Here is a 20,277-nt window from a genome sequence, read left to right as displayed (position 1 = left end):
GGCGGTCTCAAGTTAGTTTGTGTCTATTTTTAGTTGGTCAGACTTGATAATAGTCTCTCAGTCTGTGAGCTCAAAATAGGAGCCTCATAGTCTGGACTGGCACACAATAATTTCTTAGTCTCCGACCGCCTGCCAGCCCAGTGACAATAACTCTGTACAATGACAAGGGTTGAAGAGGAGTACAAGTACTTGTATAACTAGTTGTACTGTACAGCCGCTCCTCGTCCTCGAACATACGCTTCAAATCAACTCAACTGGCCGCAAGGGGTCGAACAGGGTTACCTTCTAAGTTGACATTCGATCGCAGACTTGTTACAGCTGTTGCAGTTATATTTCCCTGTGGCAGTAGAGAGAGGCCTTTACAGTGTTCGTGACAATTCTACTAATGAAAACCGATAGACAAGCTATCCAACGCTCTATCATAAGAGCTCTGCTATCTTATATGACTCATTAGGGTCTATCAGCCCCGTATAGAGGAATAATATATGAAAAATGAGCCAAGAAGGTGCTGGTGCGCGCCCCCACAATCCCAAAGTTGACGACTATCGCATCCCACTCCGTATAGCATCAATTGGAATGTTGTACATTTAATATTTTCATTTGTCGAGCCCGTAAAATGTTCGGATCCAATTCTGTAACCGTTATATTAGCTTATCTTGTAGCCTTTAGCCCACCCGAGTAGAAGGGTTTAAAACGAAGTGTCCACCAGGGGTTTTCAAGGACGATATCGGCTATTGGTGCCGTTAGATACCGCGGGGGTCTGTAGCCTCGGTTAGAGGAAAAGTGGCGTGATCTCGTTGGCGCAGGTCTAGAAGAATGTGATTCTTACTGTAGCTGTAGGCCAGCTATTGGTTACGTTACTGTAATTCACTTGAAGGCTTGTTGAGAGAAGTAACTACAAGTAAAAGTGAAGTCCTTTGCAGATAACTGCAGGGAGGTTTGTTAGTTGCAATCGCGTATACTTGGAAAATATCACATGCAGATAAGAAACGCTCACATAATACAATGCAGAATTTGCCGAAACTAAACACTTTTGATAACTACGTACTCTCTTAATAAATCCGCCTAATACTCGCCACCGTAGTCCCCAACACTTACTCAGCGAGGATAGGCCGTTTTAAGTTTCACCTCCCAACCTTATACAAAAAAATCTCGAGAGTGCATGAGCATCGTTTTCAGGTGAAAATACATTACCACTCACCACATACACCATGGATATCTTCAAAGTACTATCTCGAGGAGCCACGATCCAGCGAAACGGTAAACACAGGAAGGACCTGACTCTGCTCAACCACGCTGCTCCCAAAGACACCCAGGACAATGTCGACATTGAAGTTGCCCGAGAAACCGACTTTTTCAAGACCAAGACAGACACTTACTCCAAGAAGCGAGTAGCTGAGGAGGCTGAGCTGGACAATGAAGAGGAGGAAGAGGCTCCCCCGCCCATTATCAGTACTCCCGAGGAGGCTGTGGTTTTCCGAAACAAGCACAAGATCAACATCACCGGAGAAGACTCCCCTCTGCCCATTGGGTCGTTTGAAGACCTCATCACTCGATTCAACTTGCATCCCTATCTTCTGGCCAACCTCAAGAAGAACAAGTACACAGACCCTACCCCGATCCAGTGCGAGAGTATCCCTACAATGCTGAACGGCCGAGATCTGATTGCCTGTGCTCCAACTGGTTCCGGTAAGACTATGGCCTACAGCATCCCCATGGTGGAGATGCTGGGTAAGAAGAAGGGCTCCAAGGACGCTAAGAAGGGAATCAAGGCACTGGTGGTTGCCCCCACCAAGGAGCTGGCGTCTCAGATCTTCAACGCTGTGTTCTCGCTCTGCGTGGGTGTTGGAAAAAAGAAGGACGAGCTGAAACCCTGCTTGCTGGACAAGAGCACGGCCGACAAGCTGCGAAACGGAAAAGTCAGCTCCCAGAAATACGACATTTGCATTACCACCCCCCTGAGACTGGTCTCCGCCCTCAACGACGGCAGCCTGGACCTTGGATCCCTGGATCTGGTCATCTTCGATGAGGCCGACAAGCTGTTTGAGAAGGGCTTTGCCACCCAGGTCGATGACATTCTGGCAGCATGCCCCTCGGGTATTCAGAAGACTCTGTTCTCCGCAACCATTCCTGCCTCTGTCGAGCAGCTGGCAAACAGTATCATGAGCACCGACCCTCTACGTATCATTATCGGTAACAAGCAGGCTGCTGCCCAGACCGTTGAGCAGAAGCTGGTGTATGCTGGAAACGAGGAAGGTAAGCTTGTGGCTATCCGACAAATGGCCCGAGAGGGTCAGCTTGTGGCCCCTGTCATCATCTTCCTGCAGTCCATCGACCGAGCCAAGGCACTGTTCAAGGAGCTGGTTTTCGACGGAATCAACGTCGACCAGATCCATGGAGACATGACTGCGGCCAAGCGAGCTTCCGTCATCGACCGTTTCCGAAACGGAGAAGTCTGGGTGCTAATCTGTACCGACGTTCTGGCCCGAGGTATCGATTTCCGAGGCATCAACCTGGTCATCAACTACGATGTACCCCAGTCTGCACAGTCTTACGTGCATCGAATCGGACGAACCGGTCGAGCTGGCCGACTCGGCAAGGCCGTCACCTTCTTCACCAAGGAGGACGCTACCAATGTCAAGGTGGTAGTCAATGTCATGAAGCAGTCTGGACAGGAGGTACCCGACTGGCTCAACAACCTCGCTCCCCTGACTCAGAAGGAGCGAGACAACATCAAAAACAGACCCATCAAACGAAAGAAGATCTCTACTCAACATGCTCTGGCTAACAACAAGAAGAAGCGGGCCAAACAGCAGATGAAGGGTCTCAAGAAGATGAAGAAGGACGACGAATAAGTTATTGTGGACCGCCTAGGCCATGCTATAGACTAATGTACATCAGATAAATGGAGCGAGCTGTCGTAGAGATGTATTAAAGCTGACGTGCGATCTGTGTCTGTACGCCCTTCACTTTCCATACGATGCAAGCCATACACACAGGCAGATAATTAGCTGTTACAAGTATATAGGTCAGATACTGGAAAAACGACACCGTTAAAACCACTCAGGAACAATTCAATAGAAACGCAAAGCGTCAGTTTTAAATTACATGTTAATCGGATTTCTAATGTCCAATTTAGTGCTTGTCAGCAGAGGGGACCTTGTAGCCAATGACGTTTCGTCGGCCGATAACCTCACCGAGGGTGAAGAGACCGAGGATCTGGACACCGTAGGCAGTGTATCGGAGAGCGTCAGTCTTGGTGATGGACTCAGCACAGTCAATGACCTTCTGGGGCTTGAGGGCGTAAGACTTGACGGAGTTGAACAGGTTCTGGTAGACAGACTGGAACTGAGAAAGAGAGGGGGGAGCAAAGCCCTCCTTGAGGTAGATCTGCTTTCCGAGCTCACCGGTGACCTTGGCCCAGTAGACGGCACAGTTGGTGATGCCTGAGTTAGTATAATGTTGGGGGTTGACTGCCTTGGAGTAGTGGCATGATTCGAGGAGTAGAACAGATACAGATTCCCGGAGTGGATAGGGTGTTGATCGGAGTACTGAACGAGATTGATTCCAATGAGGTGGGCCGCTGATGACACTGGAACTGCTAACGATGTCGCACTAGTGTACTCGTCTCTATCACGTGTCTAGTGTCGTCGTTCACAACTTCCGACACGTCAAGCTGATGAAACACCATCTGGTAGCACCGGTAAACACCACAATCACATCCAATCAAAACAGGACACTCTCGTGCCACACTCTCCTTGCACTTGTCCATCCCCGACCCCCATATACGCAGCTGTGTTGCTTGTTATCGCCGGAAAATCGAAAAGTCTCCTAGCTCGAGAAATACTCACCCTGGACCTTGGCTCCGAGACCCTGGGCCTTGGAGGCAGCCTTGGAGGCAGCGGTGGACTGGAATCGCACCTGCTGGAAAACGCCAGAAACTCTGCTTCGGAACATTGTGTGTAGTTTAGGTGTGCTGATTTCTCAAGACGATTTGTGTATGTAAGAGTTTTTCTACCGCAGTGTTGGGAGGTTCGCCCAATCAGAATGCACGGGGCCGGGTAGCTGTTTGTGAAATTTAGGGTTAGGGTAAGTGTATTTCGCGGGTGCTGGAATGGTGTGGTGTCAGAAAATGATGTTTTGAAGGGTGAATGATGGGTGTTTGGGTTTCAGCATGACAAAGAGTTGCTGACATTGTCGACTGGCGTTGATATTTGTGTGGATGGGGTCGAATTACGTAAGCGGACAACGAAGGAGGCACTTTATTAGTGGAGGACGTCCTAAAAGTGTTGTGGTTGGTATGTAGGGTCATCAGTATTACGTCCATCCCAGTGAATGGTCTGTACAAGTGGGCTGTCGTAATTATCATATTAAAAACATGGGGCATGGCCTGTTTATAAGTGACAACGTCAAGGATATTAGTCTGATTGTCTCGAGGGGTAAGATCTCAAGCTAGCCCTCCGGTTAACTGCCTTGAACACCAATGTTCCAACTCTCTTTAGTTGACATGGTAAGTAAATACCCCAACTGGTGCTTCACAATATTCAACTAACATTTTAATAATTTACTTACTCCTACCGTCAACTAATTATCTCTTCTTTGTTGTGCAACTTCCCTCCGGATCAATCTCATCTCGTCAACTCTATCATGCATAGAACCTAAAAAGTTTGAGACGGTGAAAAAATCGCCAATATCCAGCCAAACGGCACTATATACAAAATTCTCCGCCTCGCCCCGCAACTTCCCCTACGCAGCTTCACACGACTATTACACATGACTGCTGCTTCTGCTTCCTCTGACGCGTCCGCCCCCACAAAGCTGGCTGGCCGTCAGCTGTTTGAAAAACTTGGCAAGCCCAAGACCATTGTGGCTCCCATGGTTGATCAGAGTGAGCTGGCCTGGCGAATTCTGTCCCGTCGACATGGCGCGGACCTCTGTTACACTCCTATGTTTCACGCAAAGCTCTTCGGCACTTCTGAGCGATACAGAGAGGAGATGTTTGGACCCATGGATGGAGATCAGACGACTGATCGACCTCTGGTGGTCCAGTTTTGCGCAAACGACCCTGATGAGCTGCTGGCTGCTGCCAAGCTAGTAGAGGATAGGTGTGACGCTGTGGATCTGAATCTGGGATGTCCTCAGGGCATTGCCCGAAAGGGCCACTACGGATCGTTTCTCATGGAGGACTGGGATCTGATCCACAAGCTCATCAACAAGCTGCACCTGGAGCTGAAGGTGCCCGTCACAGCCAAGATGCGAGTCTTTGACGACCGAGATAAGACCTTGGAATATGCCAAGATGATCATCAACGCCGGTGCACAGTTTCTGACTATCCATGGCCGGACCCGAGAAATGAAGGGCCAGCAGACCGGTCTGGCGGACTGGGAAATCATCAAGTACGTTCGGGAGAACCTGCCCAAGGACACTGTGGTCTTTGCCAACGGCAACGTTCTGTACTCCGAAGATATCGAAAAGTGCATGGAGGAGACTACCACAGATGCTGTTATGTCTGCTGAAGGCAACTTGTACAACCCTGCCATCTTCAACAAGCCCACCGACAAGGATGTCAACTTTCCCCGAGTGGACAAGATGCTGCGGGAGTACTTTGAGATCGTCAAAGAGACTCCTGGAAAGGCCTCCAACACTGCCATGAAGTCGCACTTCTTCAAAATTCTGCATTCCTTCCTACCTGTGGAAACAGAGCTGCGAGCCGAGATTGGACGAACCTCCAAGGCTGGCTTTGACGTGTGGGAGAAGATTGTTCAGAAGGTCGAGGAGAAGGTGGCTAAGATCTATGAGGACCCCAACGTCAACGATGAGGTTGTTATTGGCGAGGAAGAGGCCTGGGGAGGAGCCTACAGAACTGTGCCCTACTGGCGATGCCAGCCCTACTTCCGACGATGCAACGGAGAGAAGGCCAACACCATGGTTTCCCGACAACAGAAGGAGGCTGCGGAGGCCAAGAAGAAGCGAGAGGCCGAGAGTGGAGACGAGACCGACAAGGAGGACAAGGAGACCGATACCAAAAAGGCGAAGCTGGAGTAAGTAGCACAAAATAATTTATTAACTCAATGATAACAACATTACGAGTAGCAACCATGTAGTATATGTGCTTGTTAAAACCTACGGCACTGATAGCTGCTATGAAGGACCTAAAATCTGTTATTCTAGCGAGAATGGCACTTCTTTTGACATCAAAGCCCTAATCAAGGGGGGAGGGAGTCCCTCAAAAGTTCTTCGTATCTTCCTGTTTTCGAGGAGAATAGTCCATTACGTGACCAAGAGTGGACTTCAGTCTCTTGCCCTTCCCAACCCAGACATGCCAGATGATACCGTATTTGCTACAACGGGCTGTTCCATTCTTAGTACAATGTTCAACATTACTACATTCAAGCTGGGATTGAGAAAGAACCAGCTTGGCGTACTACTCGAGATTTTTCATCATTGTGTGTTCAGCCAAAGCCTCCCACCAATTTCACCATGTGCCTGAGGTGACACCAGATATGGACGACAAAGTTGAGGGATACCTATTGACGGCGCACGCCCTATCGGATCCGGTATGTATGTATGTACATACTATAGAGGAGGAACATTAGATGTAATTGAGGTTCTGGTTAAAAACTGTACCGTCTGAAAATGGCCTTCTGGTCGTTAACCCACTGGGGGTGATGAAGTCCTTCTGGCCACACAAATAACTTCCCGTCGATTCCCTTGGTGGCCAGTCTGTTAGCAGACTCGTTTCCATGGTTCCGAGAATGAGTGTGCTTGAAAATTATCTGGTGGTAGCAACCAGAGAGCTTTTCTGATTCCCGCGCAAAGTATCTGATGATAACCACGAGGTCTCTGTTTTCCACTGGGCAACCCTTGGAGTCCACGTAACCGTTCTTCTCCCACTTGTCTCCCTTTTTCGTGATGCAGTCGATGGCGTATTGAGAGTCCGTTACCACTTCCCATCGGTATGCGTCGTAGACTCTATGAGTAAAGATGAGTCTCAAAGCCTGGAAGACTGCATAAAGCTCGGCTCTTTCCCTTGTCTGTTTTCCTTCAACAGGACCAGAGAAATTGAATTCGCTTCCATCCTGGAACCAAACTCCTGCCCCGGCCTTTTCTCCCTGACAGGCCCCGTCTGTATGCACTGTCATTGTGGACTCTCGTTTCTTGAACGGCGATCCCTTGGCGAAAGAACGCACTTTGTTCCAGGCCTCCTTTTCGCTGCCGAACTCAAGAGGAGCACAATTTGGATGGTGCATTGACATGTGATAAGCCATGTGCTTGTCGGCGTAAACGCAGGGTTTTCGTCCGGTCACGACAGCATAGTACTTCTTGCCAGATGTCGTCTTCACCAGACTCAACTGGCTGGAATTCTTAGATACGGCCATGGTCCATTCAAGAGAAACATCATTTTTCCAATCGTTTAGCGCGTCGGCATCATCCCTGTTTACCATGAAGGCGTCGACGAGGGTCTGTTTGAGTTGAGCCAGGCCAGTAAAAGAGGACGCCTTGACCAGAAAAGGTTGTAGGGCAGATTTGTTTCCACTCAGGAGACAGACCCACCCGACGACATAAAGCCATTCAAGGGGGTCTTCGTACTTCTCTGGAAGTAGTTCGGATTTGTCTCCGAAGAAGAGAAAATCGGAGATTGTCCAGCCAAAGATAGATTCAAAAAGTTGTTCACGCATTTGAATCCAGGTACCAGCCTGAAGACGCGCGCGAGCAAGTGATTCGGTAAGCCAAGGCTGAACTTGCTGCCAGATGAAAGGTGCGGACAGCTCAGTGACTCGACAGGGTGTAATGGCTTCATTGACGGTCTGATCCAAGAGATACAACCATCGGAGAACAGGCACGACGGTCTCCTTAGAAGATGGGTCGACCTTAGGAGAAGGGTGAAGTTCTTCCAGGCTGTTTAGTCGGTTTCTGAATCTGTTCTTGTCTTCATGAGAAAAGACAATGTCCGTGCACTGAGCCTGCAGTTGGCATAACTGGGGACAAAGAGCTTCTCTGGCGGCCTGGAGAACGATCTCAGAGCCTTCTGGAGTCTTGAAATTGATTGGCGTCGAGTAGGTCATTAACCTGGACTTGTTATTTTCCGTGGGGTTCGTTTGGAGTGTTTCACGGTGGAGGTTCCTTTTAGCTACCCGTCTTGGCGCCGCTTGGCAACAGCATTATATACGACACGGCTTGGGCAAAACGAATATGATAATGTATGTATGGTGCATGACAGGCGCGTGTCTCAGTGCACCACATATCTTTTACATTTCTTTCTTGTGTCGTTCATTCTGGGGCTGAGCAAACTTTGGCACGTGTGTAGAGCTGCGTTTTGAGAGCACATTCCGAGCAATGATTCTTGCCGACATAATACCGAACATTTCAGAGCAATAGCCCGTCATTGGAGTAACTTGAACTCATTTCGCCACCCAAAAGTTCCTCAAACTGAGGTATATATCTTGTTTTGGCGACGCGTCGTCATGGTACCCACATTGCACGGCTCTACCATACCAGTGCAGTAACTCTACTGTAGCTCCCAGTTGAGAGCTGTTGGGAGAGTCCCTATTGGAGTAGATAGCAGGAGTTCCTTGAACCTTGTGAGTAGCTAAATCAGAACCAAGTCTCAGTCCGGGCAGCGAGCTTTTGACTCGCCCAAGTCTCTTCCCAGCTCGGGCTCCCGCCCATGTAATTCACGGATATGTCCGTGTATATATAGACCTGTAAAAATTGGGAGCAAGGTTGCACACCTAGGTTCACACATTCCGGAGTATGCCATACCTATACCAATATCCAGATTTAGTACTCGTAGTGATTTATTGCTCTGTCCTTTATGGGTCGTGTGCTTATATAAAGCAGCCCGAAACAAGAGCACAGGCTAGTCTCACATTGCTCCATACGCATTGCTCGATATTGGGTTGTTACCCGCGTGGTCCCTCCGGTCGATCGAAGAACATGCAGTCACGTGACACTAGCCCCAGAGCACGTGCGAGGCCCTCTTTAGCCCGTATCGAAGCCGAAAATTACGTGATGAATTGTGGCTGTGGAGGTGAGCGGAACGTTATAAAACATAAAGGTATGCTAGCGGATTTAATCTGATCTGAGCACGAGCGATCTGGGTAGTGTGTGTAGCTTGTAGGGTATATATAGAGGGCGTTTGAAGAATCTTTGAGAATATTGTCGTCACAAGTCACATTATTACAAATACCAACCAGCAGTCACCACTTCCACCCACCCAATCGGCCCATTCTTGTATATTTCTCCGCCTCATTCATTTCCCCCACAGAGTTCAATTTCACTGCATTTGAGGTGCACTATCTATGATGCGATAAGCCACAGTATGCGCACCACACAAAGCAGTGATGATGTAGATGACAATGGAGACAATCATTACTTGATTGTACTTGCACTACTGTTACATTAATGGAATGGGATATAAAACCAGCAACTCCTGCAACACGTTTGCTCTTACATTACTACCAATCAGCTAGTCCATACTAATCACAACCGCATTTTCAACAACCTTCACGTGTGGCTTACTCCACAACAGCCCCCGGAATCTACAGCCACGGGCGAAACAGACTGTCACGCCACGTTGTTTATTTTGACCTTTGATTCTTCAACTATATAAGTAGTTCCCTTTTTCCCCACGATCCGGATCATCACCCTTCAGTGCCTCTTTCTCATCTTCACAATGCCTGACGCCAAAGTAGCCCTCCCCAAGCCCATTCCTTACACTGGATTGCTCGACAAGTATGACAGCTTCGAGGTTACTCCTTACATCGGTTCGGAGTTTTCCGATCTGCAGCTCACTGACCTTCTCGAGGCCGACAATGCTGACGAGCTAATCCGAGACCTGGCCGTGCTGGTGTCTCAGCGAGGAGTCATCTTCTTCCGAAACCAGAATATTGATGACGCCAAGCAGCGAGTTCTGGGATCCAAGCTCGGAGAGCTGACTGGAAAGCCCCAGGAGTCCACTCTTCATGTGCATCCCACCGAGGCTCCTTCTTCCGAGACTGGAGAGGAGATTCTGGTGCTGCAGCCCAACAAGGGTATCAACAACAACAAGGAACTCCTAAGCCAGATTTCCTCTCGATCTTCTCGAGGATGGCACACGGATATCACCTTTGAGAAGGTGCCCTCCGACTACGCTGTTCTCAAGATCCTCAGTCCTCCTACCGGAGGAGGAGGAGACACTCTGTGGGCCTCGGGATACCATGCATACGAAAAACTGACCCCTGCCTACCGAGCCTTCCTAGAGACTCTCACCGCCCACCACTCTGGTGAATACTTCAAGACCGTGGCCGCTGCCTCCGGTCACGGCATTGTTGAGCGACCTCGAGGGCATCCTCTGAACCAGGGAGATTATCTGCAGGCAGACCATCCCCTGATTCGAACCAACCCTGTCACCGGCTGGAAGTCCGTCTACGTGAACCCCATCTTTACCAAGTCCATCAACGGCCTGAGCTGGGATGAGTCCAAGAGTATCCTGGAGTTCTTGAATCAGAATCTGGTTGAGAACCACGATACTCATGTGCGTTTCAGATGGAACCCTAACGATGTGGCCATTTGGGACAACAGATCCACCTACCATACTGCTACAAACGATTACACTGCTACCAACCGAGAAGGTCATCGAGTCCTTTCCATTGGAGAGATTCCCTACTATGATCCCAACTCTGTGGGTATCTTCGAAGCACTTGAGGAGCTGCAGAAGCTGGAGATCAAATAGTCGCCAATTGACATATAGTAAAGCAATCAAATGGAAGAAATTGAGGCATTGTATGTGCCGTAACTATACTATCGTTTCAGAGTCCAAGTAAGTTGAAATTAACAATGGAATTCTCATTATAATAGAATGACAAAAAGGGGTTTACTGAAATGTCAAATGTACATACTGTACTGACTCGTATTATAGATGTGTCCTCCTCCTCTTTTGTCGCAACCTCCGTCATTCCCAGAACAACGGTCATTATGTTTTGCAAAAAAAATACAGCCATCAACCCCGCAACGATCACGATTAGTGATCATTCACACATTCGGTTCGACGCAGACTAGAGCGTTACAATAGTCACCTTTGTATCCAAACTGCCATAAACACCAAGCGGACCTTTCTCTCTGTCTGTACACCAGGAATGGTTCATCATTCCAAACCACCTGTCATCTCTTAGTTCGATACAAAGAGAGATATGTCCTTTGGTTCGCTGGTATAGAATTCCTGACAAACACATGTCACAACAGCACCAAAACACATGTGCTTGAGTTGGTGGATTATTCCATATATCGAAGAGCTTTGGAGCTGTTTCAATACAAGAGGCCAATTGTTGACAACTCTGAAAGCGCAACTAAGGGTCATGTCCTCTTCATTTGCGAGCGTGCAGTCAGTAAACTACGTGCTCGAACTGCTCACTGAGATTTCCCCATTGTGAGTAAAGATGACCACACAATCCTTGTTCATGCATTGGTCCTCAAGACATACTGGTCCTATTTTGACACCACAATTTGAAATGATTGCTTGGAGGCTACAGTAGGGGGGATGACTAGCCCAAAGGTGTGGGTCGAGAAACTCATCTCTTAAGTACGTGCAGAGGGGGGTGCTAGATTTATTGGACCTTTGCTGAGCTAAAAGGCTTGATATTTCTAGGAGAGCTATATCAGCTCCCTGAGATGGTCAAATTGTTTGCTGGTGAGATCATCGAAATGGGAAAATTTTGGAGTCTCGGGGTACTCATTTTGCAGTAGCTGGAAACGGACCTTTCCAGTTATTCATCCTGCCCTCAGGAGTCACCTGACCCGGCTCATTCTCTCCAAACAGAAGGACAAAGAGAAGAGCGAATCTAGTGGTAGAAACAAATACCTCTCTGATCTGTATGAATCGTTAACAGCCCAGGAGGCCGTCGGGCTCCTCCAGGCTGCTACTTCAATCTCATGTTTGATCGAAGAGTAGCTACTTACTCTGTATACTGCAGGGCCTTGTTTGTTTGTTTGTTTGTTGTTGAGTCCTGGTCTTACAATAGAGCTGATGTAAGCTACAGTAAGTACTGTAACTACCTACAGTACAAGTTTGTACACACTGTAGCACAGAGGACTTTGCCAGTATGATTAAATTTGTATGGAGTCTTTGGCGCCACCTACTTGTGGCCTGTAACCTGTACAGCACCTAAGTACGATAGCTTACAGAGCAGTGTATCTGCGTGACCCGTATCAGCCACAGTTGTAAGGCGTTGTGAAGCAATTCCCTAACTTACTGTGTAAGTACCTGCTCTGAGCGGATTATCTTGAAGGCAACTACTGGGTCAAAAATCGACAGTATCGATATTCAGACTGATTTCTGCCGTTTGTACCAGTAGTCTTTCTCCTAATTGCTGTCAAGTCTTGCGCCCAGGTTGCTACCAACTGCCGACAAGTGGGAAGCCACAGTTGCTCTGCTCCATGAGGGGAGAGGATCGGTTCGGAAACAGTAAAAGGTTCTGGAGCCGCCGTATTTAGGGTTAACCGACGCAGTTTGTATACAACGGCTCTATCTCACAAACACTGTGAGGCTTTATGCTGTATCGAGCTACTGTAGTTGGAAAACGATAACATCGGGAACACACAGTCTGGATTGTGGTTCAATTTTGCGCATTATGCGATACTACGCTAACCACCTGTCAGCTGTCATATTCGCCCGGGACCGTTGGAACTTTCGGTGTGCCAAGAGGCCGGACTTTTGGGTGTCTGAGTCTTTGAGTCTGTGTGAAACCATTTCACGGTGATAGCCTCTGCCGGTGTATGCGGAATAAATGCGGGAATTGATGAAGTGGGGGGTTGGAGTTCATCGTATCGGGGAGTGTGATTGGGGCCAATGACAAAACGGAAATCTGGCAGTTGCACCATCTCAAGTCGATCTATTTCTCCACCCTTTGATCTGGAACAGCCGCTTCAATGATTATCGGCCATGTGACCAGCCGTAATTAATTTTGCGAGGGTGCGTAATCCGATCTCTGAGTCGCCTTGCAAGAAGAGCACTTAGAGTTTCTGTGTGCGAGTTCCCTGCATGGTAATCGCTTGCTTTCAACTCTAATCGCAGTCGGTCGCATAGATATTGCTGTTCCCGCTATTTTGATTGGAGGCAGTATAATCGCTTGGAAATATTGCGAGGAAGAAGAATTTCACGCAGAAGTAGTTACCCGGGCACATCTTCCCCATGGCGGACGCTCGCTTTGCTTCATCCCAGCCTGAGGTTTCCACCTCCTTCACTGAAAACCATACTTACCCCGATCCTATCTCGAAAGACGCAATTTAAAGATAAAGAGAAGAAACAAGTGGAAAATCCCTCCACTCAGACCCATCCCAAGGCAGGATCGACAGTATAGAACAGACCCTAAACGGGATATCAAGTGAGGCCCACTAGCGGCAGACAAGCGGCAGACAAGCAACAAGGTGTAATTATAGTGCCAGATTCGGAAAGATGACCAAAGCCTATCAGATACTGGCTCTTTAGTTTTTCCACCCATTTGCAAGTGGTTTCTGAACCTTGTGCAGCAAAGGCTGTGTAATCGAAGAAGCACACTCTCCGACCATATAAGTATATAGCTCTGCCCTTGCACATCCTTCTTTCCATAAGACCACTTTCTTTATCACACAAAAACACGCATCTACAATGAAGTTCTCCGCTGTTCTCGCCGCCGCTTCTGCCGGCCTTGTCTCCGCCGCCGGTAACGTTACCGTTGCCCCCGTCGCCCCCGCTGCTAACGCCACCGTTACCCAGGTCGGTGTTGTCACCGCCAACCAGACTGTCCAGGTTACCATCACCTCTTGCAAGGATGATGCTTGCCACCAGGCCACCGCCATCCCCACCACCGCTGTGCTGGTCCCCGTCCCCGTCACCAACGGTACTGCTGCTGCTCCTCACAACGGAACTGCTCCTGCTCCTGCCCCTGTTCCTGCTCCTCACAACGGTACCCACGCCGGTAACCACACCAAGCCCCAGCCTTCTCAGGCCGAGGGCTCCCACACCGGCACCGTTGCTCTTGCCAACGGCGCTTCTGGCCTCGGCCTCTCTGGTGCCGCTGCTGCCATTGCTGCCGCTGCCCTCCTCCTCTAAATGGAGCCTCTCACAATTTAATGCTTTAGATTCAAAATAATATAGACAATACCAACCAAAATAGAAATGATGATTATTTAACAAGGATGCGAGAATTTTTTTATTATGGTAGTGTACCTATGTCCCATATGAACGTGTACAAGGTCTCTCGTATTTACCATCAGATTGCATGGGTACCTTAGATGCGCTTCTGAACAGTGCCTTGGACAGAAGAGACGCAAGATGCTAGGACCATAGCTGGGAATGAGGCGTGAATTAATACCAAGATCATGTAGTCGTCCCCAGGGGACGCCCTCACCGTTCGACACTTTCTCTAGCTCAGCGAAAAATCCTCACTCGCACCAATAAATGAAAGTCAAAAGAGCTTTGGAGAAATAGTCCGATGGTTTTTTTCACTAACCGAAAGTCTATTGGCAGGGACAAAGGACCCAACACAAGGGCATGTGAAGACCCATTAGAGCAGATAATTAGGACCGAACATGTAACACATCTACTGTGGCACGGGCTACTTGACTTGAAGCCGTCCGCCATCGTCTGCACTTGTAAGCTGACTCCTCACGCAGATCGTCGCCGTAGAGCTGCAGCTTCAATAGAACTTTTTCTAGTCTTCTTACAAATCAACGTTGTGCTCGTTTTTGTGCTTGTACTTGTGCTTGTGCACGGTATCGGAGTCATTACCTGCGCCATGCATCAGCAACATGCTGCGTCTCAAATGAGCGTTGGATCCAGCCGAGGCACGACCGCTTCAGCCCGGTTGAAACGGGGGAAAATGGGGGACAAAGCTTGCTACGGACTCGGGGACTCCGTATCACCCAACAGCCCATCTCATGGTCTCACTACTTGTAGTCGTGCGATAAATAGCCCTGAACCTCCCCAACCCACCTTAACTGAGTTGAACCATGATGGAGACGGAAAAGCCATTATACCTGAAACGGACGTGCAAACTCTGCGGCTGCATCCTGAGTAGTTGTTTTCCCGCTGTTTGACTGACGAGAGACGAGAGAAAGAAAAACATCTTATTGGCCAGAGAACTCCGACCAAACGTACAAATCCCCGTGGAGAATATATTCAGGATATGCCGTGGGAGCCGGAATGCCGTAACCCGGTAAACTCGTAAGCACTCAAGTGGCACCTACTGTAGCCACAAGGTATGTACTGTACTGTACATACTGTGACTACAGCCATACACACAGGCTCGTATTGGCCGAAGTCCGCTGTTAGGGCTCTGCGAAATACTCTACTGGAAGGCACTGTTTCGGAGGCCACTGTATAGAGAGCAACAAACAGCCCCCGATCTGAGTGAAGACAAATGCTGGAACTTACTAACGGTGGTCTGCACAAGTATCGTACGTACAACCGTGGATAGTGCAAGCACGTGAGAATCTCAACATGTCTACAAGTAGTTACTCTTACAGTAGGCAACCCTCCTCTACACGGAGTATAACCAGGTCACGAGCCCAGATGTGTCGGAAGGCACGTATTAATCCCAAACCCCGGACAGTGACTACAAAAAGCACACTACAGTGTACATACTTGTACTTATACCTGTATCCGGGTCTAAACTATGTCTTATCATAGAGCTGCGCAGAGCATCATACGATGTTCTGTAGCGTCCAAAGGAAGTTGAAGGTGTAATCAACGGACTACAATAATGATAGCCCCATGTTACAAGTTTTTGTTCGTGTTTTGTTGCATCTCTCACGCATACTCATCTTTTTGGTATGACTGGCCGATACCGAATTCAGAAAAAATTTGTAATCTGGTACATACTGTACTTGTATGTACAAGCACACGAGTGTTGCTACAGTAGCCCACGCCCATTATCAAAAAACACTTTGCTAGAAAAATGATCAGCTTGCTTACTTCCTTGTCTACAGGTAATAGTCCACCCGGTACCTATTTATAACTCTACCAACCAATATTGCTACCTCAATCGGACCTGCCCGAACGACAAAGGACATGACAACTCCGTATCGCTCTCCATTGTTCTAATTACTGTACGACTATACTGTCTACAACCGCAATTAATCCCTCACGCATGAGAAACGACCGTTGTACGATTACTGGTACAAGTACGCTATAAATCTATTGTATATACTTGTGCAAGACCATACCAGATAAAGAACCTATACAGGAGCTCTTCATAACGCTTCCGGCTGTGCCAACCACATCTTCCTGCTGCAGTTAAGTACTCGTAGACCGCTATAATAAATTCTACGCTCTATAATAACCATGCACGGTATCGCAGCACACCAAACTAACATCTACACAGGCTGTGATCATAAAACACTTTTGTACATTTATTAAATTCTCTTGTTATCACGGTATCATGCTGTTTACTCAACAGTAACAGACTTTGCAAGGTTTCGGGGGAAGTCGACATCAATGCCTCGCTTGACAGCCAGCCAGTAGGACATGAGCTGCAGAGGAATGACGTTGAGAAGACCCTGCAGACAGTCGACTGTGGAGGGCAGCTCGATGGTCTTGAACTTGCCGTCGGAAAACTTGTCCATGGTCTTGTCGCCCTTGTTGCAGATGATGATGGGGTTACCGCTTCGAGCAACAACCTGCTCAACAGCAGACATGACCTTGGGAAACAGAGAGTCCCGGGTGGCAAGCACAATGATAGGGAGGTTCTCGTCGACCAGAGCAAGCACACCGTGCTTCAACTCGCCGGCAAGAACACCCTCAGAGTGCATGTAAGAAATCTCCTTGATCTTGAGAGCACCCTCAAGAGCAGTGGCATGCTGGTAGCCTCGGCCAAGAAGCAGCAGAGACTTCTGCTCGCACAGAACCTCATCGCACATCTGCTTGATGGAGTCGTTGAGCTTGAGAACCTCGGAAATCTGCTCGGAGATCTTGGACAGACCGTCGATGATGGCCTCTCGTCGCTCCTTCTTGTGAATGGAGTCGTCGGAAAGCGACAGTGCGAACAGCACCAGGGCGGTGTACTGAGATGTGTAGGCCTTGGTGGAAGCAACACCAATCTCGGGGCCAGCATTGATGTGGACACCACAGTGTGTCTGTCGGGAGATGGAGGATCCGACAGAGTTGACGATACCGACAGTCAGGGCGCCTCGGTCAATGCAGTACTGGAGAGCGAGAAGAGAGTCAGCAGTCTCTCCGGATTGGGACACAAAGACACAGACGTCATCACGGAAGACGGGAGATCGTCGGTCCAGAAAGTCAGAGGCGAGCTCGACGGACACGGGGATCTCGGTCAGTTCCTCGAAAATGGATCGGACAGCTAGACACGAGTGGTAAGAGGTACCACAGGCGATCATGATCAGTCGTCGGCATCGTCGGATGGTGGTGAGCCAGGTTCGCAGACCTCCAAGCTGGACGGTCTTGGCCTCAAAGTCGATTCGGCCTCGCATGGTGTTGACAATTGACTCGGGCTGCTCAAAGATCTCCTTCTGCATGAAGTGGTCAAACTCACCCTTCATGATCTGGTTGAGCTCCATCTCCAGGGTCTGGATGGATCGGGTGGGGGCGGCGTTCTCGTCTCGTCGCACTCGGTGGATGTGCAGCTCACCATCGTAGATGTGGGCAATATCGTCATCCTCCAGGAAGAGGACCTTCTTGGTGTGCTCGACCACGGCAGCGGGGTCGGATGCGAGGAAGAACTCGGAAGCCATGGGGACACCGTCGTCAGAGAGGAATGCTCGAGACTGGGAGTGTCGCAGAGCGTCGGAGCCGGGGACACCGAGCTGGAGAGAGTTGGATCCAGCGGCGGTGGGGGCCTCAGTCTGGACAGCCATGTCGGGGAACTCGACGTCGACAAAATCGACCTTGAGCTTCTTCTCAGTCTTGACACCGACCAGCAGAGGCGAACCCTTTCGGGTGGCGACAATCTCGTCAGGGAAATGTGTAGACTTGATGAGAAGACCGTAGGCACCCTCGAGCTCGACAACCACAAGTTTTGCAAGCTGGGAGAAGTCGAGGTCCTGGTCCTTGTTCTGGTCGTAGATGAACTTGGTCAGCTTGGCGATACACTCGGTATCAGTGTCGGACTCAAACTGGATGCCCTTGGAGGTGAGCAGAGCCTTGAGCTCTCGGTAGTTGGTGATGATACCGTTGTGGACGACAGTGAATTCGTTGTTAGGGTCTGATCGCTGAGGATGACAGTTCTTTCGCTGGGGCTGGCCGTGGGTGGCCCATCGGGTGTGGGCGATACCGGCATGCACGTCAAAGAGCTCTTCGGTGTTGGCGTCGGAGGCCTCGATCAGCTTTCGGAGAGCGGCAACCTTGCCGACCTCTCGGTAGATGTCGACGGTTCCGTCAGCGTCAGCGTCAATAGCCAAACCAGCGGAGTCGTATCCACGGTACTCCTGTCGCTGGAGACCCTCGATGAGGGTGTTAAGGATTTGTCCTCGAGTCTTAGGCACGAGATAGTTGATGTATCCAAAGATTCCACTGTAGTTAGTAAACTGCTTGTGCTGGTTCTAGAAATCAAAACCACGATTGGCTTTTTGGTTGGCATGTGGTGCACACTTTTCAGAGCAAGCAAGGACGTGTTTCTGTGTTTGTGCGAGTCTCTTTGTCGGCTCGGCTTATGTCGCTCTTTTGGTGCACACCTGGGCGCTGACTTTGCGAGTATGTTTGCCCTTCGAAACCCTGTCACGCCCTTTGACACGTAACGCGAAGGAAGAAAGACAGATCAGGGCTGTGTACACAGAGCTGAGCCGCCATATTTTCCCAGGCACACCAGGAACTGCAGGAACTGGCCTCGTACTACTGCGGACCATCAACCTCTCATAGAGTGTCATCCTGTGTAGGTGTGTTGCCTCACGTGTCATAGTTGTCCTCATTTAGACGTCCCAGGATTTTTGTGTGGTCAACACCTGCCCAAAGGGAGGAGTGGCGTTAAACACATTGTTCTGCGACGGTTGCTGGCGACAAAGGCGGCGTATCTCGAGGGCTGGTGTATCTCTCGTAGGCGCACGCGCGTAACCACCGCAATATCTGGGGGTATACTCACCACATTGTTGATTTCGTGACCTGTAATTTGCAGAGAGAGGATGGTTATAAGTAAAGAGGCAGGAGACAGCTTTTGGTGGCATAATTTAGACTTCGGTTTATTTTTGGATACACTGTTTGGGAAGGAGAACAACACGACACGTTGAGTTTGTCTTGTTCCAAGCCCAGCACTACGTACAAGTAGACCCTGATGGGTGTGTGATTTATGGCCTCTTGAGCTGGTTAATGCGTATCATTAGACGCGGGATTGTTTGGCTGGGCTATTCTAGTCGGGCCAACGGTCTTTTCTTGTTATTTATGACCCCCAAATTTATGTATTAGGTGGCACTTCTGGAAGGGCACAGGAAAAAAAAGAGCCTGCACGTCTTTTAGGTAACACTCTGTTAAGCTACCGTACGGCTGGCGATCGCTCCAGTCATAATGCGTGGATGGCGAGGCATGTTCTATTGTTGGTGCAGTGGGTGTATTATGGCGAATATAGGCTACCTGTGTACAACAGCTTGTTCGGGCTAATGTGCGGATTACGATGCGAAACAAGGCTGTTACGCCGTGCCCAGTTTGTTACAGGGCTACGGAGACGGCAGGTTCTTCTGGACACTGGTCCAAGTACAAGTACGTCATCCCACAGAGGTCACCACCCAAACACTTGGCAACAAGGCCCCATTCAAGACTGTACCCATTTATAACAGCACTGTGCTATCTTTGGAGCTATTGTTTGGCTGCACCCCACAGAAGCTACCCGGCAATGTTAGTGTCCAGATAAGAGCTAACTTGTAGTTACTTGGAATCATGGAGAGAAACAAAATGTACATCATCGTTCGCCACAGGTCTAATCTATGTCGACTCAGGAGGTTTGGGATCTCCTGCACTTTCTAGGCGTGTTTTTTGTGGCCCGTGGACTCTGGGCTGCTTGCACCTGCTGTAATTACCCCTGGGCCGTCATACAGTATAACCATGCTACAGTGTGGCTATTTCCGGCTGTGCACCCAACTTCCGACTCCCAAAGGTGCATAAATCTGCAATCCAGGCATGTGTGCTGCACCACGAAATTCCATGGACGTTCATCCGAAAGGATATGCCGTCTCCGTGGCACGTGTCTCGGTTGTCGGAGCCGCTGAAGTACTGTAAGTGGTGGCCTTACCATGGGCAGCATCAAGAGGTTTTTTCAAAACAATAAATTTATGGGGCGTGTTGTGCTGTCCAATCAAGAAGGTCCGGCTTTAGTTTAA

The 20,277-nt window shown here is 49.2% G+C and overlaps 7 protein-coding genes across 7 annotated transcripts; 4 read left to right on the top strand and 3 right to left on the bottom strand.

Moving 5' to 3' along the window:
* Positions 1–1,211: 1,211 nt before the first annotated feature.
* On the top strand, positions 1,212–2,855 carry YALI1_B28053g (uncharacterized protein; the record flags this gene model as incomplete). Its single annotated transcript, XM_501186.3, has 1 exon — positions 1,212–2,855. The coding sequence occupies one exon, from the start codon at positions 1,212–1,214 to the stop codon at positions 2,853–2,855; it is 1,644 nt and encodes a 547-aa protein (XP_501186.1).
* Positions 2,856–3,135: 280 nt separating this feature from the next.
* Positions 3,136–3,957, bottom strand: YALI1_B28025g (uncharacterized protein; the record flags this gene model as incomplete). Its single annotated transcript, XM_002142985.3, has 2 exons — positions 3,136–3,446; positions 3,852–3,957. The coding sequence occupies 2 exons, from the start codon at positions 3,955–3,957 to the stop codon at positions 3,136–3,138; spliced, it is 417 nt and encodes a 138-aa protein (XP_002143021.1).
* An 816-nt stretch (positions 3,958–4,773) lies between these two features.
* On the top strand, positions 4,774–6,045 carry YALI1_B28017g (uncharacterized protein; the record flags this gene model as incomplete). Its single annotated transcript, XM_501185.3, has 1 exon — positions 4,774–6,045. The coding sequence occupies one exon, from the start codon at positions 4,774–4,776 to the stop codon at positions 6,043–6,045; it is 1,272 nt and encodes a 423-aa protein (XP_501185.1).
* Positions 6,046–6,614: 569 nt separating this feature from the next.
* YALI1_B27984g (uncharacterized protein) lies at positions 6,615–8,066 on the bottom strand (the record flags this gene model as incomplete). Its single annotated transcript, XM_501184.1, has 1 exon — positions 6,615–8,066. One exon carries the CDS (start codon positions 8,064–8,066, stop codon positions 6,615–6,617), a length of 1,452 nt encoding a protein of 483 aa, XP_501184.1.
* A 1,610-nt stretch (positions 8,067–9,676) lies between these two features.
* Positions 9,677–10,714, top strand: YALI1_B27968g (uncharacterized protein; the record flags this gene model as incomplete). Its single annotated transcript, XM_501183.1, has 1 exon — positions 9,677–10,714. One exon carries the CDS (start codon positions 9,677–9,679, stop codon positions 10,712–10,714), a length of 1,038 nt encoding a protein of 345 aa, XP_501183.1.
* Positions 10,715–13,624: 2,910 nt separating this feature from the next.
* YALI1_B27929g (uncharacterized protein) lies at positions 13,625–14,068 on the top strand (the record flags this gene model as incomplete). Its single annotated transcript, XM_501182.3, has 1 exon — positions 13,625–14,068. The coding sequence occupies one exon, from the start codon at positions 13,625–13,627 to the stop codon at positions 14,066–14,068; it is 444 nt and encodes a 147-aa protein (XP_501182.3).
* A 2,336-nt stretch (positions 14,069–16,404) lies between these two features.
* YALI1_B27874g (uncharacterized protein) lies at positions 16,405–19,054 on the bottom strand (the record flags this gene model as incomplete). The annotated part of the gene is made up of 2 exons (XM_501181.1): positions 16,405–18,484; positions 19,050–19,054. 2 exons carry the CDS (start codon positions 19,052–19,054, stop codon positions 16,405–16,407), a joined length of 2,085 nt encoding a protein of 694 aa, XP_501181.1.
* Between the last annotated feature and the right edge of the window lie 1,223 nt (positions 19,055–20,277).

This window comes from Yarrowia lipolytica, chromosome 1B (assembly GCF_001761485.1).
Source record: "Yarrowia lipolytica chromosome 1B, complete sequence".
NCBI lineage: Eukaryota > Fungi > Ascomycota > Dipodascomycetes > Dipodascales > Yarrowia > Yarrowia lipolytica.
Note: the sequence above shows the minus strand (reverse complement) of the source record. Positions and strands in the feature narration are given on the sequence as shown.